This window comes from Fonsecaea monophora (genome assembly GCF_001642475.1).
Source record: "Fonsecaea monophora strain CBS 269.37 chromosome Unknown Scaff53, whole genome shotgun sequence".
NCBI classification, from domain to species: Eukaryota; Fungi; Ascomycota; class Eurotiomycetes; order Chaetothyriales; family Herpotrichiellaceae; genus Fonsecaea; species Fonsecaea monophora.
The window spans coordinates 26,784-39,867 of record NW_019173984.1 but is presented as its reverse complement, the minus strand read 5'-3'; the positions used below and the strand labels follow the sequence as shown (position 1 = coordinate 39,867).

General features: G+C 52.2%; 5 protein-coding genes across 5 annotated transcripts; 1 reads left to right on the top strand and 4 right to left on the bottom strand.

Moving 5' to 3' along the window:
* Nucleotides 1-2,505: 2,505 nt before the first annotated feature.
* AYO21_07118 (hypothetical protein) lies at nt 2,506-3,251 on the top strand (the record flags this gene model as incomplete). Its single annotated transcript, XM_022657075.1, has 3 exons — nt 2,506-2,748; nt 2,811-2,945; nt 3,000-3,251. 3 exons carry the CDS (start codon nt 2,506-2,508, stop codon nt 3,249-3,251), a joined length of 630 nt encoding a protein of 209 aa, XP_022510564.1.
* Nucleotides 3,252-3,811: 560 nt separating this feature from the next.
* Nucleotides 3,812-4,690, bottom strand: AYO21_07117 (hypothetical protein; the record flags this gene model as incomplete). Its single annotated transcript, XM_022657074.1, has 1 exon — nt 3,812-4,690. One exon carries the CDS (start codon nt 4,688-4,690, stop codon nt 3,812-3,814), a length of 879 nt encoding a protein of 292 aa, XP_022510563.1.
* Nucleotides 4,691-5,707: 1,017 nt separating this feature from the next.
* AYO21_07116 (hypothetical protein) lies at nt 5,708-6,670 on the bottom strand (the record flags this gene model as incomplete). Its single annotated transcript, XM_022657073.1, has 2 exons — nt 5,708-6,060; nt 6,178-6,670. 2 exons carry the CDS (start codon nt 6,668-6,670, stop codon nt 5,708-5,710), a joined length of 846 nt encoding a protein of 281 aa, XP_022510562.1.
* A 1,187-nt stretch (nt 6,671-7,857) lies between these two features.
* AYO21_07115 (hypothetical protein) lies at nt 7,858-9,753 on the bottom strand (the record flags this gene model as incomplete). The annotated part of the gene is made up of 3 exons (XM_022657072.1): nt 7,858-8,292; nt 8,364-9,512; nt 9,598-9,753. 3 exons carry the CDS (start codon nt 9,751-9,753, stop codon nt 7,858-7,860), a joined length of 1,740 nt encoding a protein of 579 aa, XP_022510561.1.
* A 2,078-nt stretch (nt 9,754-11,831) lies between these two features.
* Nucleotides 11,832-12,969, bottom strand: AYO21_07114 (hypothetical protein; the record flags this gene model as incomplete). The annotated part of the gene is made up of 4 exons (XM_022657071.1): nt 11,832-11,999; nt 12,061-12,359; nt 12,465-12,751; nt 12,800-12,969. 4 exons carry the CDS (start codon nt 12,967-12,969, stop codon nt 11,832-11,834), a joined length of 924 nt encoding a protein of 307 aa, XP_022510560.1.
* Nucleotides 12,970-13,084: the final 115 nt, after the last annotated feature.

Sequence of the window (13,084 nt, the reverse complement as noted above, 5' to 3'; positions counted from 1 at the left end):
ATGAGTTGAGTTTTTGGAGGGGGGGTGGGCGTAGTGGGAGGGAGAAAATAGAGATAGACAGAGGGGAGATGGACCGTTAGCGGTGGATAGCAATATTGCGTTATTAGGGAATGAATTTCCTCTGAAACAGGAATGGCAGCAGATGAAATCAAAAGGGAAAATAACAAATCCATGGGACAAGAAGCTGTTTTGGGTGTTGGCGGGACCCGGGGTATATTTTCCTTGTTTGATTGAAAAGACTTCTCGAAGACCTTCATCTCCCCATGAGCTGGTGACTCGTGGTTGCTTGTGGTGCTCGTGGTGACTCTGGTGAGCACTTGTGCGATAAGTTGCGTACTTGCATGGTGGTCAGTCAGCTACCGAGACGCAGGAGTCAAACTAGCATGTCGGCCTAGTTGCAAATGGCTCCTTGGGTGGGTTTCTAGCCCGGACTGAGCCAGTGACACTCGCCGAATAGCGATAGCCTGTAGCCACTACGGGCATCAACTGGGGCACCCCCAAAGGGCTTACGAGGTTGTACGATAGGGAGTAGGGAGCCCGGCCAGGGACCTAAGGACCCAGACAAGTCGGGGAAAGAATGATCCGCTCTGGGCCTGGTCCAATCATGGTCCAGGCGTGCCCGTAGCTGCCAGAAATGCTTGGGTGGCAGAGGGTGGCAGTGGGCGGTCCCCAAGCGGCCCCCAAGGTGGCCTCTGTCTACAAAAGGCAGGCAGCTGCCGCTATGCCCTTTCCGACTCCCTTTCCTCTCTCGTCCATCCTCCATTCTGCCACTGTCCACTGTCCTGTCGCTGTGTGTCTCACGGGGCGCCCATCCTTCCCAAAGGTCTTTTCCAAGCCGTTCTTCGACGAGATCCAGACACCAGAGAGATCTGACGCTGTACGCTGTGTGTAAACAGTGCTGTGCTGTGCAGCTTGTTGCTTTGATCTGCGTGTCCCGGGGCGACCATTGAATTCCTGGCAGCCCAGCAGTCCAGCCTCGAACTCGCCCAGCCACCAAAATACCATCCATCCGACCTCGACTTCAATAGATCAAATCGACTGATCAACCACCGGAACGTCAACATTCGTATCCAAATCTGACTTGACTCTCGACGCCTATCGCCTGGCTTCTGGCTGAAAAAGGTACGTGTGTCTTCTTATGGTATTCGCCTCTCTTTTTGAGTTGTTTCGTTTTTTTCCTGTTCTATCCACAAGGCGAGGGTCATCCTTTTCGACCATCCCGTATTGAGCACAGTATATCCACGACAAAGCTCTTCCGTGAACGCGATCGAAGGGGGACTCTCACAATCCCGCGTCGGTATTTCGTGACAGTCGAGCCTTGTCGATCATGGTCATGATATGGCCATGCTCACTCTCGTTGTCAAAACCAATATGGGAGAGTCTGCGTACCGGTTCATGGGTGGCTGGCCATGATTTTTCCTGGCAAAGACCAAAGCCCAGAGAAAACGGGAAATCCACTTGCCCACCCACAATGCCCCGGGCCAGACTCGAATTGCCAAAGAGAAAAGACTGCAAAAGTGGAGACTTGGGTGAGAAAGAGAACAAGAGAGCGACGAGCCGGTTCACGGCCCCCAGGTTCCGTCTTGCACGTCGCCAAGACCCGCCCATCAAGTTCCCCACTTCGGTGGTCACGGGAGAGCTACAGGCTCACTCGCTGAGTCGCTCACTTCTGGTTCACCACCTTTTTTCCCACCGCTGCCTCCAGAAAGTCTCAGACCACCTTTTCCCTCCCACGCACCGACCGCACATTCACCCACCTATACCCTGCACCTACCTGTACTGCACCGCCCACCTGCCTCACCTACCTTACCTACACAATACCACCGAGGCCCCCCCGAAAGCTAGCCCAGCCTACTCCATTTTGCCGTCCTTTGCTTCTGCCGAAAGACTCCGCCCCTCTTTTTCCCTTCCACCCTTCCACCCTTCCACCCCCCCCCCTTTGTCTTTCGTTTCCTTCTTCAGGACCTCCCGAAGCTCCCTCCTTCTCACACACCAAACCGTTTTCTATCCAGATCTCAGCCCATACAGAAAGTGGTTACTTCTCTGTATTCCCAAACCCACTTCTTTATCCCTTTACAGACTGATTGTTGCACATCCGTCCTTCTGCCCACAAAGCTTGACCCTCGTCTTCTCCCTTACCAGTTACCTGCCGTTTGCCCCGGATTTGCCTGCCGCGGTACCTGCGCTGCCGCACCCCGTGCTCCAGCACTTGGGCCGAGTACGTGTCTGTGATATCGCACCTATACCAACCTGTCTGTCCGATCCATATCACTTGTTCTGTCACTGCTGCCCAGAGTCTTGTCATTATTCACTCGGTCCAATTCACTAACACTCGATTTCACCTTCAGTCCCGTCCCCAGTCACGGCCTCTGCCTGAGATCCAATCAACCGCACCACTTCTTAAAAGGTATTCTATCCGTCCACCGACTTCCTCTTTCGTCTATTGACACTTTACTTCTTTGGGGTAGACATAACCATACTCGATCCATTCCATACGATCCCATCATGGCGGACATCACCGATCCCACTGCCAGCCTCGAGCACCCTTCTCCCGGCGATGATCTTGCCGGCAATGGCGTCGACTCCCGAGGCACCAAGCGACCAAGAGCGTCCATGGCCGGGGAGGATGATGATGACGATGACGAGAAAGGCGGCCGAGAACGCAGAAAGATTGAGATCAAGTTCATCCAGGATAAATCGCGTCGCCACATCACCTTCTCCAAGAGAAAGGCCGGTATCATGAAGAAGGTAAGACACATCCTACACTACAAGAACTTATTACCAGGAACTGGTGTTGATTGATCCTTCAGGCTTACGAACTGTCGGTGCTCACCGGCACTCAAGTTCTCTTGCTGGTCGTGTCAGAGACTGGGCTCGTGTACACGTTCACTACTCCTAAACTGCAACCCCTCGTCACCAAGGCCGAAGGAAAGAATCTCATCCAGGTAGGTCTATCTATCTGAAATCCCATCGTGAGTTGGTGCTGACATGCGCTTTAGGCGTGCTTGAACGCTCCTGAACCCTCCGGCAACGAGAATGGTGTCGACGCCGCTGACGATGTCGCCTCACCTGACGATGTTCCATCCATGCCTCCTGCTGCTGCGGGCGTACCTCGACCTGCTCCCCATGCTGGATATGGCATGACTCCCGAACAACAACAGCAAGCCCTGTACTACCAACAACTGCAACAGCAGAACCAGAGCGGCCAGTATGGCGGCATGCCACAGATGCCTCAACATCAACGCGCATAGTAACCATGAGACACACCACCTCCCACATATTGATACCCCCCAACCTACGAAAACGGGTCGGCTCTCGTGCGGTCATTGACCATTCTGACACATGAGCCTTGCTCGTTGTCAATGGCAGTCTGATATCAGCTGAGAGGCGGCTCTCTAAATGGCTCTCGACTGATTGACTGGCGTCTTGAAATTTTGCGCAAATCAACATCAACACTGGAGTTTTCGCAAGATGATGTGCTTCGAGGGTGATTTCTCTTAAAAAGGTCCAGTATTTCTCACACGCAATTGTATGAGACAGTATCTTGAAGAATGATTGCGGGGTGCATGGTGGGCGAAGACTGGAAATTCGAGGAAATCCACTCCTAGTGTGCAGTCATGACTCGTGTGTTATGCTTTACAGGCAGAGAACAATGTCAAAGCAGATTCAATCTGTGGTCAAGTCCTCTGTTTGCTATTACCCGGCACCGTGTTCCAGGTAGCTAGCTTCATTTCACTGTTTCAATCCATGAAGGCAAAAGTGGCTATGATGATAATCCAACTTCTTTACAAGTGAATCTTATTTGCGCTCGCTACAATTTGCTTGGGACCCATCTTGGAGCCCGCTTCTCTACAAATGCCCGGACGCCCTCGTGGATGTTCTCTCCCTCGTGAAGTCTGGTCGAATAAATGTCGATGGTGGTCTGGGTGGCATGTTCGGCGCTCCCATCGTCCCAACCTTGGACAATACCCGCGCGGGTGATGATGACGCTGTCGGGGCTGTTGTTGCAGATCTCGGTGGCATATTCCAGAGCCTTCTTGACGACCGGCCTGTCGAGGATGTCGGCGTCGACGGGGGCGTCGTCGGTCACGGCATTGACGATGCCCCATTCCCTCGCCTCGGCGGCCGAGACGGTGCGTCCGGTCAGGGCCATCTCCATGGCCCTCGGCCTACCGACGGTCCTCACGAGTCTAGGCAGGGCGCCGCCGAGTGCGACAACCCCGCGCTTGACCTCGGGGAGGGCAAACGTGGCAGATTTGGCCGCGACGACCAAGTCCATGTTGGCGACCATCTCCATGCCGCCGCCAAAGGCGAGGCCGTTGACCGCACCGATGACGGGCTTCTTGCCTGCGCGGCGGCTCACGGCCCCGAACCCGCTGTTGGGCAGTACGCGCTCGCCGCCCTGACGGCCCTCGGCGCGCCGCGCGTTCGAGTCGTTCCACTCCTTGAGGTCGGCGCCCGCGCAGAACGCCCGCCCCTGGCCCGTCACGACGCAGCACCGCAGCGACCCTTCGCCGTCGTACCACTCCAGCAGGTGGTGCAGGGCCCAGTGCACCGCGATCGACAGGCAGTTGAGCCCGCGCGGGTTGTTGAGCACCACCACCAGCACCGACGGCTGCGGGAATAGCAGGACAACCTTTTCCGGCAGCGGTGGAGGCGGCTTGCTCAGCGTCGAGGGGTACGATGACATATCTTTGCTTTGGTTTTCCGGGAGGGTGAGAGGGGGTTGGGAAGGGTGGTTCTCTCTCTTTCTCGCTCCCTGCTATTCAATAGCTTTTTAGCTATCTCCGTTGCCGGTTTTCTTTTCCGTGTCCTTTTCCACTTTTCTCAAAGGGTCGAGGTGGGTGGTGCCGAGGTATGTATGGACCCGGTCAATAGTGGTAGGTAGGTAGGTAGGTCGATATGGTAGTTTTGATCGATCAATCGATAGGCAGGGATGTATCGAGTATGTACTCAAACAACATGCAAAGAAGATTCTTGGTTCCTTGGTACTTGGTACGATTTATATGTTCTTTCTGTACCGAATATTATACCGAATCCACCAATATCTCGTGCGGGGATGCTTGTTGTCCTTGTTTCCTCTTCTCCCTATCAAGTTCCTTCCCGGACTTTTTTCCTCTCTTTCCTTTGTAGCTCGAAAAAAAACAAACAAGAAAACTCGTTTAGATTGAGGAGGAGGAGAAGTCTACCGAGTACTTGTGTGACAGATAGAGGGATGATAACCCATGGACTCAGTACAGTACCTACACACCTGCGGAGTTCATCCTCCGGGTCGGGTGAGTTGGGTGGGGAGGTCCGAGTACTTGTCAGGGACATGGCTCGATGGGAAGTAGGCAGTGTAGAGAATATTAGCTCTGCGAGTTTAGCCGAGGTACAAACTAATTACATCTTCCATCCTACAGTGAGTACATACATCCTCCATACTAGTACGATACACTCCCAGGGGCCAACATATCCAAGTACATGGGTATAAGGCACGTGGACAAGGACACAAATACATAACATATTATGTCCTGTGGAGCTGGCCCGTCTGGCTGGTGGCCCCGTGACCTAGCACTTGGGCCACACCTTGATACAACGCATCTGCAGAAACAGGCTCTGCTATTTCGATACCCGCGTGCCCTCCTTGACCCCAAGAGCGTTTGGCTTCGACCCCCAAGAACTTTGAGACGGCCCATCTATCCCGACCAAACCGTGTATGTGCGTTCTAAATCACATCCCCTGCTGCCCTTCTCTTCTCTTGAACCATTTTGAAGACCTCCCCTGCCCACAGTCCCTCCTCGTCATCTTTCAAATCCACGAAGCCTTCTGGGTCTGGTAGAATCGCCATGGCCCGTCCATGCAAGCTCTCATCAACCGCAAACCGACCCGCCACGTCAACCACGGTTTCAATGTCCACATAGGTAAACCCTTTTCCCGGTCCCATTCCTGCCGCGGCAAACGTATCCAGTGCGTTCTCGACCATCGGCGTGCGCATGAAGTAGGGTGCGAGACAATTTGTGCGGACATTAAGGCGTGGCGTCTCGTGGCGTAGACCACGGAAAAGACCACGAACGCCGACTGCAGAGAAATGTTGACGTCAATACCTGAAATCTTCGGGAAAGTCTCGGTTTCCGTTGTGCCCCAATGTGTGTTCTGTCTCTTTGCTCCCCCAGAAAGAAAAAGGACGGTACTCACACTTGGAAGCATGGTAATCTGCAAAATTCCCGACATCCGTGTAAGCAACAGTCGAACTCACAAAAATGAGCGACTTGGAGAACTTTTCTGCCTCCAACTGTTCACGAGGCTGGCGTGGTTCAACCGTCATATACCACAGAGCCAGATACGCACATTTGTACATCCCAAGAAGATTAACATCCAAAGCCGAATGGCGTAGCTCAGGCGGAGTGAGACATCTCTTGGATTTGGCGTCTAGGACTTTGTCAACGAGACTACCCGCCTCGCCCATGACGCCCGCAATCAAAGCTGTAACATCAATGGTCCCGTTTGGTGATTTCTGAAGTGCGTGATCAAAAGCTTTCACAGAGCTGACATGGTCTGTCACATCGCAGCGGACGAACATTGCGGAGAGGCCTTGCACCTGGAGAGCCGCGACCGCACGGGTGCCATCCTCGATATTGAGGTCTGCAATGGTAATGTGGGCGCCTGCATGAGCGAAACGTTTGGCCATGGCAAGCCCTAATCCTGAAGCTCCGCCTGCAGATGTGTTGATGGCATATCAGCACAATCAATGTCAAAGTGCAAAGAGCTTCAGAAGGTTGAGGAGTTGAACCAAATCACCCACCTAGAATCATAATAGATCGGCCTCGAAGGGAGGAGAGGTCAACCTTGTCAGACATTTTGGTTCAAAAGGCGGTCAACGGGATCTGTTCTGGTGGCAGAAAACAAACGCAATCGAGCTACACTTGTCGCTGTCCTTTTCAAGCAAAACGTCTCTGACGAGGTTCAGGAAGTCACCACGATTGAAAAGGAGGGGCAGAGGGGTTGTGTAACCTGCGAGGTTCGAGGCGTAATGAGACCAGAAAACTAGAACTCTGAAGCGTGGCTTCCCAGCGAGTTTGTTGAACAGCCTCGCTTCGGTTCGGATCAAAATTGTTGATTCTTCCCATCCCTCGACCAAGATATATGGCAATGTCCTTGCTCTTCTGTTCTGGGCCGCCTTCCATGTAGTTGATTGTTGCGGGTGTTCCTTTCTCGTCCTTCTCATCCCCTTCTCAAAGCCCTATGTCCTTCATTCTGATGCCCTTGCGCTGCCGGTCAGCGCCTAACCCTTCGCGCACGGTAGTCTCGAGTCTTGTTTTCCACCTTCGCCCGTCGCAGAGGAATCGAGGACAATCAGAAACATGAGCGTGGGAGAGACATCCGTGAATCAAGGGCAAGTCGTAATATGTGAGGCTCCGCAACTGCGGCTAACGTGCTCCCTAGCCTGTCTAGTGCAACTTGACTCTTGGACCCTGGTGGCCCTTGAGAAACCCATGACGCAGGTTCTAAACCACGTTGCAACCTGCGATCTGCGATCGAACATGGTCGACTTGTCGATCCTCGATCCGCTTGCGCAAAGCGGCTCGGAGCTTGCCGACTTCAACAACTCCACGGCCTCAGCCTTGCACCGGTCCTGGTGAGGACCATATCGCGCTCGGAGCATGTTCTCGGTACACACAGATTTGCCAATGGTTGGCGGTGCTCTGGGGGGTTTATTAGGTTGATGATACGTCGGTATGTTCCCTTGCTAAGTGAGAGATTGTATGGTCGAGGAAAACTCCTGGCCTTTGGCGGTGTCTCGTACAAAGGCAATAGAAAACAACATTCTTGGTGTCTCCATATAACCGGGAGACTCTGGAACTCCAACGCTAACACTCATTGCTTATCAAGGCGAATCAGCCCCTTGACCTCTGGAAACGTACCCAGAATACTTTCACCGATGCTCCAGTTCTGGTAATTGGTGACATGATCCACAAAGTCTTGAGAGAGCACGCGGCGACGGTGGTGTTCATCCCACCTTACGGCTTCATCCATCCCGCGATCCCAATTCACGCTGAGAGGGGCTGCAGGTAATGCCGTCATCCAGTCTCTCAGATTCTTGATTAGAGCTTCACGCAACGGCGGTAGAGGTAAGAAGTCAAGAGCAATATGATGTGGTACTAAGTATTGGATTGGACGCGGTTTCAGAATGGCCGGAATGGCAGCATAAGAGTCTGCAGTGGGAACAAGCATCCAGCGCATGACTGCGGTATATGCCAGAATCTGCGCAAGTCGGACGTACACGTCCCAGTCGTGGAAGCTTCGCCATACCTGGAGCATATTACAGTCAGCCATTCGGGGAGCGATTTAGTATTCGGCAGACGTGAAGGTGAGGATCTCACCTCGCACGCCCATCCGCTGACGGTAAAGCTATCGTCCTCATTACGGTCACGGAAGAACAACTCCACATCGATCAAGTCCGAACCAAGCACTCCAGACGGGGAGGCACCATATAAAAGCAGGGTCTTCGCATTATCCATAAATCCAGTGATGATGTCGCTCAGTGGGGTGTTCTCATGCATGACTAGCGTTTGGACGCCATAGAGCTGGGATACCCGATCATGCAGGGAACGCCGTGCATTGTGGCCTTGGGCAGGGACCCCCGGTACAAATGGGGTGATCCCAGTATTTGCAGCCTCACCGGCATGTGCGTATTGAGTTACCAGCTGGTATGAAGCATCCGTTTGATGTGTCTCTTCAGGCTGAGTATCTGTCGGGTCTCCACTGGAATGGGCTGTCTGGGAGTCTGAAGTGCGCAGGGCGAAATGCCAACCCCGTCTATTGTGCTGAAAGTTGGAAGTGTTGTTTTGTGGTCTCGAAGACGATGCAATCGAGCCTGAAGGTACCTCTTCGTAGATGTGGTGAGCAGTGCCACTGTGGACACCGGATTGTCGAGGGAATTTTTCCTCTGCAACTGGCTGCACTGGCTGCTCGTGGGCGCTTTCTGGAGGACTAAGTACGCTAGAAGGTGTAAGAGGAGGTTGGTTGTACGATGAATAGAAGTTGCTCTTGAGTTGATCGCCTGTCTGGATTCCATCCTCGCAGTCGTCATGGCTTACTGGAGTGCTGATAGTCTCGAGGGGCTCTCTGCCGTGTGTACGCCTACCTAGATAGACCATATCGTCCAAGTCCTTCGGCGCCGACTCCTCGACAGATGTTGCACCTTGCAGCTGTGATTGCAAATCGTCTGGCAATCCATCAGCTCCGCTTGTGGCAGTCTCGCCATCGTCGAGTTGCCGGAGACACTCTTGAATTGTGACGAAGATGTCATCCGCTGGATCATTCTCACGGATCGACCTGATGACGGCGTCGACCTGGGAGCTCGAGCGAAATCGGACCGCCTGGAGGAGAGCCGTGAGAAGGCGATTCTGGGAAAGCAGGGCTTCGCGGTCTTCACGATGCACGGCTCGTCGGCCGTCGAGCGACGGATCGAATGTACATTCGATGCCGCTTTGCAAGCACAGCTTACATGGCGCCGGGAGGCCGCTGCACTGTATTTTGCCCGGTCTTGTCTCAGTCTCGCCCCTTCGGCAACAAGGCTATCATAAGGCGCTGTCAAGGAGATTCCTCACCTACCTTGGACCTCCGCCGTTTGCAGGCTTCGCACGCGGTGCCCACGCGTGTGATTTTATTGCGGCCCAGCCTCTCGGCGCGAGCGGACCTATTGGAAATGATGGCGTTGCTGTTGTTACCACTGCCCGGAAGCAATGACTGCAAAGGTCTTCGATCCATGAAGATCGCATCGAGCTTGTTGTGTGTAGACAGAGATCGGAGGAATAGCCAGGCCCCCCAGGACTTTTCAAGTGGAAACTTATTCCCGCCTAGCAACCACCCCACCGTATATTTTTCAAGTATTCAGCAACCAAGTTCTCACTGTGTGCATACGAAAAAGGCCACAACGAAAACGGGGCTCCCCCAGCTGGAGCCGATGACAAGACTTGACCACGGGAAAATTTTCCCTCAGATACAAGCGTGGAGGACGATCGTTAAGGTGGCATTGCTTCGAAGTGCTGCCCCTCGCATCAACATCATTGGTGCAAGGGCCATAATAACGTGTGACGGCGATTCGATAAAGTGGTTGCCGAGACTAGAGAGGGAGCCAAGGGGGAGAACGGAGGCATTCTTTTGTTGTTTCGGATGGATCATCCGTTTGGCTCTTTCGGCTCAGTGGTCAAGGGGAGGGTAATCTGCGGGTCGATCTCTTGGAGTTCCGGGTGTGATTCGAGATTCCCTTCAGTAGTACGAATTACAGGTCAACGCAGGCAAAGTCCCGACGAAAAAAATGAGACGAAGCACAAAACTAGAGTAAAACCCGATATCTTCGACACAACACCAACACCTCAAATATAGGAACAATTTAATAAAACTCTCATGATCGATAGATTACGACTACTTGTTTTATACATCTAGATTATAGACCTAGTAACTGCAGTATAACTATCTATTTTCAAGAAGTTGTTTTCGTAAAGATAATACGCTAATAATACGCTAATAATACGCTAGTTTTTAGTAGAGTTCTTATATCTACCAGTGGCCTCTCTAGGAGCCCTACTATAGTGCCATCCGGACGGAGGGGGCACCGAAGGGAAGGTAAGCCGGGTAGGTATCCCTCAAATGAGCGCGTGTTAATTTGCTCTACGCAGTCGTGGGAAGGTCGGCATTCTAGATTGGTCAACCTGGTCAAGCAGCTTGAGTTCGTCGATTCGTTCGACATCATAGAGTGAGCTCACCCACGGAGACAAGAATCGGATTTCGGAACTGATGGATTCAGTGTCCACCTTGAGGCCATTATCACAATAGGGTCTTCGTTCTACCATTCCTCGCAAGACTTCCGAGCAGGTGATGCAGAGATAGGTAGAGGCGCCAAAATAAGCGACTCTGCAGTCATTCGTTTTGCGAAAGCCTGTCAGAACCTTATCTACGTTAAACTTACGTCTCCTGTCCCTTGCCAACGTTGTTTGGCGAAATATGCCAAGGCATCGCGCAGGTAGACGTGAACGAAGGAGGAAAACTTCGGAAAAGTCCTGAAGAATGATGGTCAGGGTAAGTTAGGGGCCTACGACATGAAACCCCACCCGTGTTGGTCTATGGCCTGGTCACGCTTTGGTCGGGATGCGCCTTCAACCATTGACAGCGACTCACTTTCGGGACTAAAGCACCGAGGCGCTTTACTGGGCAGGAGGGCTCGGAACTGGACACTTCCGAGCAGGCGAGACACTGAAACTGGAAACCGGGAATTGGGGGAAGAAGGAGGGGGTTTGATCGGTCCTCCACGGGGCTTGTTAGTTGTACCCACACTGCCCAAGGCGCGCCTCATGACAAAACTCGGGTTGATCAGGATCTGTTACCGTACCAAACTACAGTATCAGGCAGTTACGAGGCTTCTATGTCGGAGAATCCAATCAGGTATATCATTAGGTCTGGACACAAGTACAAGAACGAGGTGCAAGTGAGCAATCGTGACGATCACCTGGCGGGTGGCCATGCGACAGCAGCGCCGTGTGAGGTCGAAAACCCGAGTACCTCGTCTGGCAACCGAGACCAAGAAAATACATCACGTTATGTCGTCCACGGGCCTCATAAGCCACTCATCTTCGAGGATCTCTGAAGATGTCGCTCTCAATTCTGGATCCCAAGTCAATATCTTTCGTATGAACTTTAGAAGCATCTCTCTTTCTTCTCCGGGAGGAACAGTGGTGATGAAGTTCTCGAAGGATGTTTCAGGAATTGGGGGTTCCGATATCCAATTGCCTGTTGTCATCAAATGTTAGTGTCTCCCACAAAATATAAGAAGACATTGGTACGAAACATTAAAACTTGCCTTCTTCGTCAAAATATGTCTGGAAAAGCGGGCTCCGTTTGATCATCTCCAGCGGTGGTGGGCCAAGATATCCGATATACTGCGACAGTGCTAACGGTAGAACATATTGATCGTGAACACGATCAATGGGATCAAACAGACTTCTTCCTTCCAGAAGCTCTGAGTGTCTGATGATAGTAATTAGTGCACGGCCTTAAAACTTTGCTTTTCCTGCTTACCATGACACCCACTGACCAAACGTCGACCGGGAAGGCCCAAGGAAGCTTCAGGAGTACCTCCGGAGCTCGATATGAATCGGACATCCACCAATCATTATTCATCGGTTCCGCTAATCGCATTTGGCCAAAATCAGTGAGGATAGGGATGCCCGAAAGTTCAACCGTGACAGGCCGAGACCTGTAAACGGGAACTCCATCATTCATGATAGGCGTGCTCGGATCTTGCGACTCTTGGTCCTCGATGTCTTTAAAGATGGTTTCGTCCCCAAACGCTGTCAGGACATTTTGGGGGGAAATGTCTGCGGCATGGTTAGAGGACAATATTTTAGGAAACCACCCGCTGAGCATACCAGTATGTACGACGCCACAAGTTGCGTGCAGCCAATTCACAGAAAACCACAAACGATGTACCAAAGATTTTACCAGCGTCCTTGGGAAGATTGCATCGGCAAATGTTTCCTGTAATGTGCGGAGGCTACTTCCTTGTGGTTTGGTCGCAATACAATAATGACGACCATATGGTCCATCAATCTCGAAGATATCGCGGGCAAGACGCGTGAAGTCTAAGCCTGGATGATCAGCTTCTCTAGCAAATTCACTCAAGCGCCTTAGCATGGCAACTTCATTGACAACCGGCGATGTCTCCGTTCCATCTTCAATGCAGACCTTCAGTGAGATATATTGCTTCGATCTACACAGCAGTCAGTCAAACATTTATAAAGATGCTTGGGTTACTGACCTCTCATCTCGAGCAAGGCAAAAGGTGGAATACGCTCCGTACCCTAGCTTTGCGATGATTCGATATTGTTGTTTGAAGATATCGCCAATTTTGACTGGGTAGTAGCGCTTCTGATAAAATAGTGGTAGTGTTTCTTCCTCGATTAGCTGATGGCTACCAGTATATGTCATAGTGTGATTTCGTTGACGGGATGTCTTAGGCGGACAAACCCAACGCAATCGGGTAAAGGTCAAACACCGTAGGAATGTATTCACACCTTGCATTGTGCATTGTGGAATGTGGATG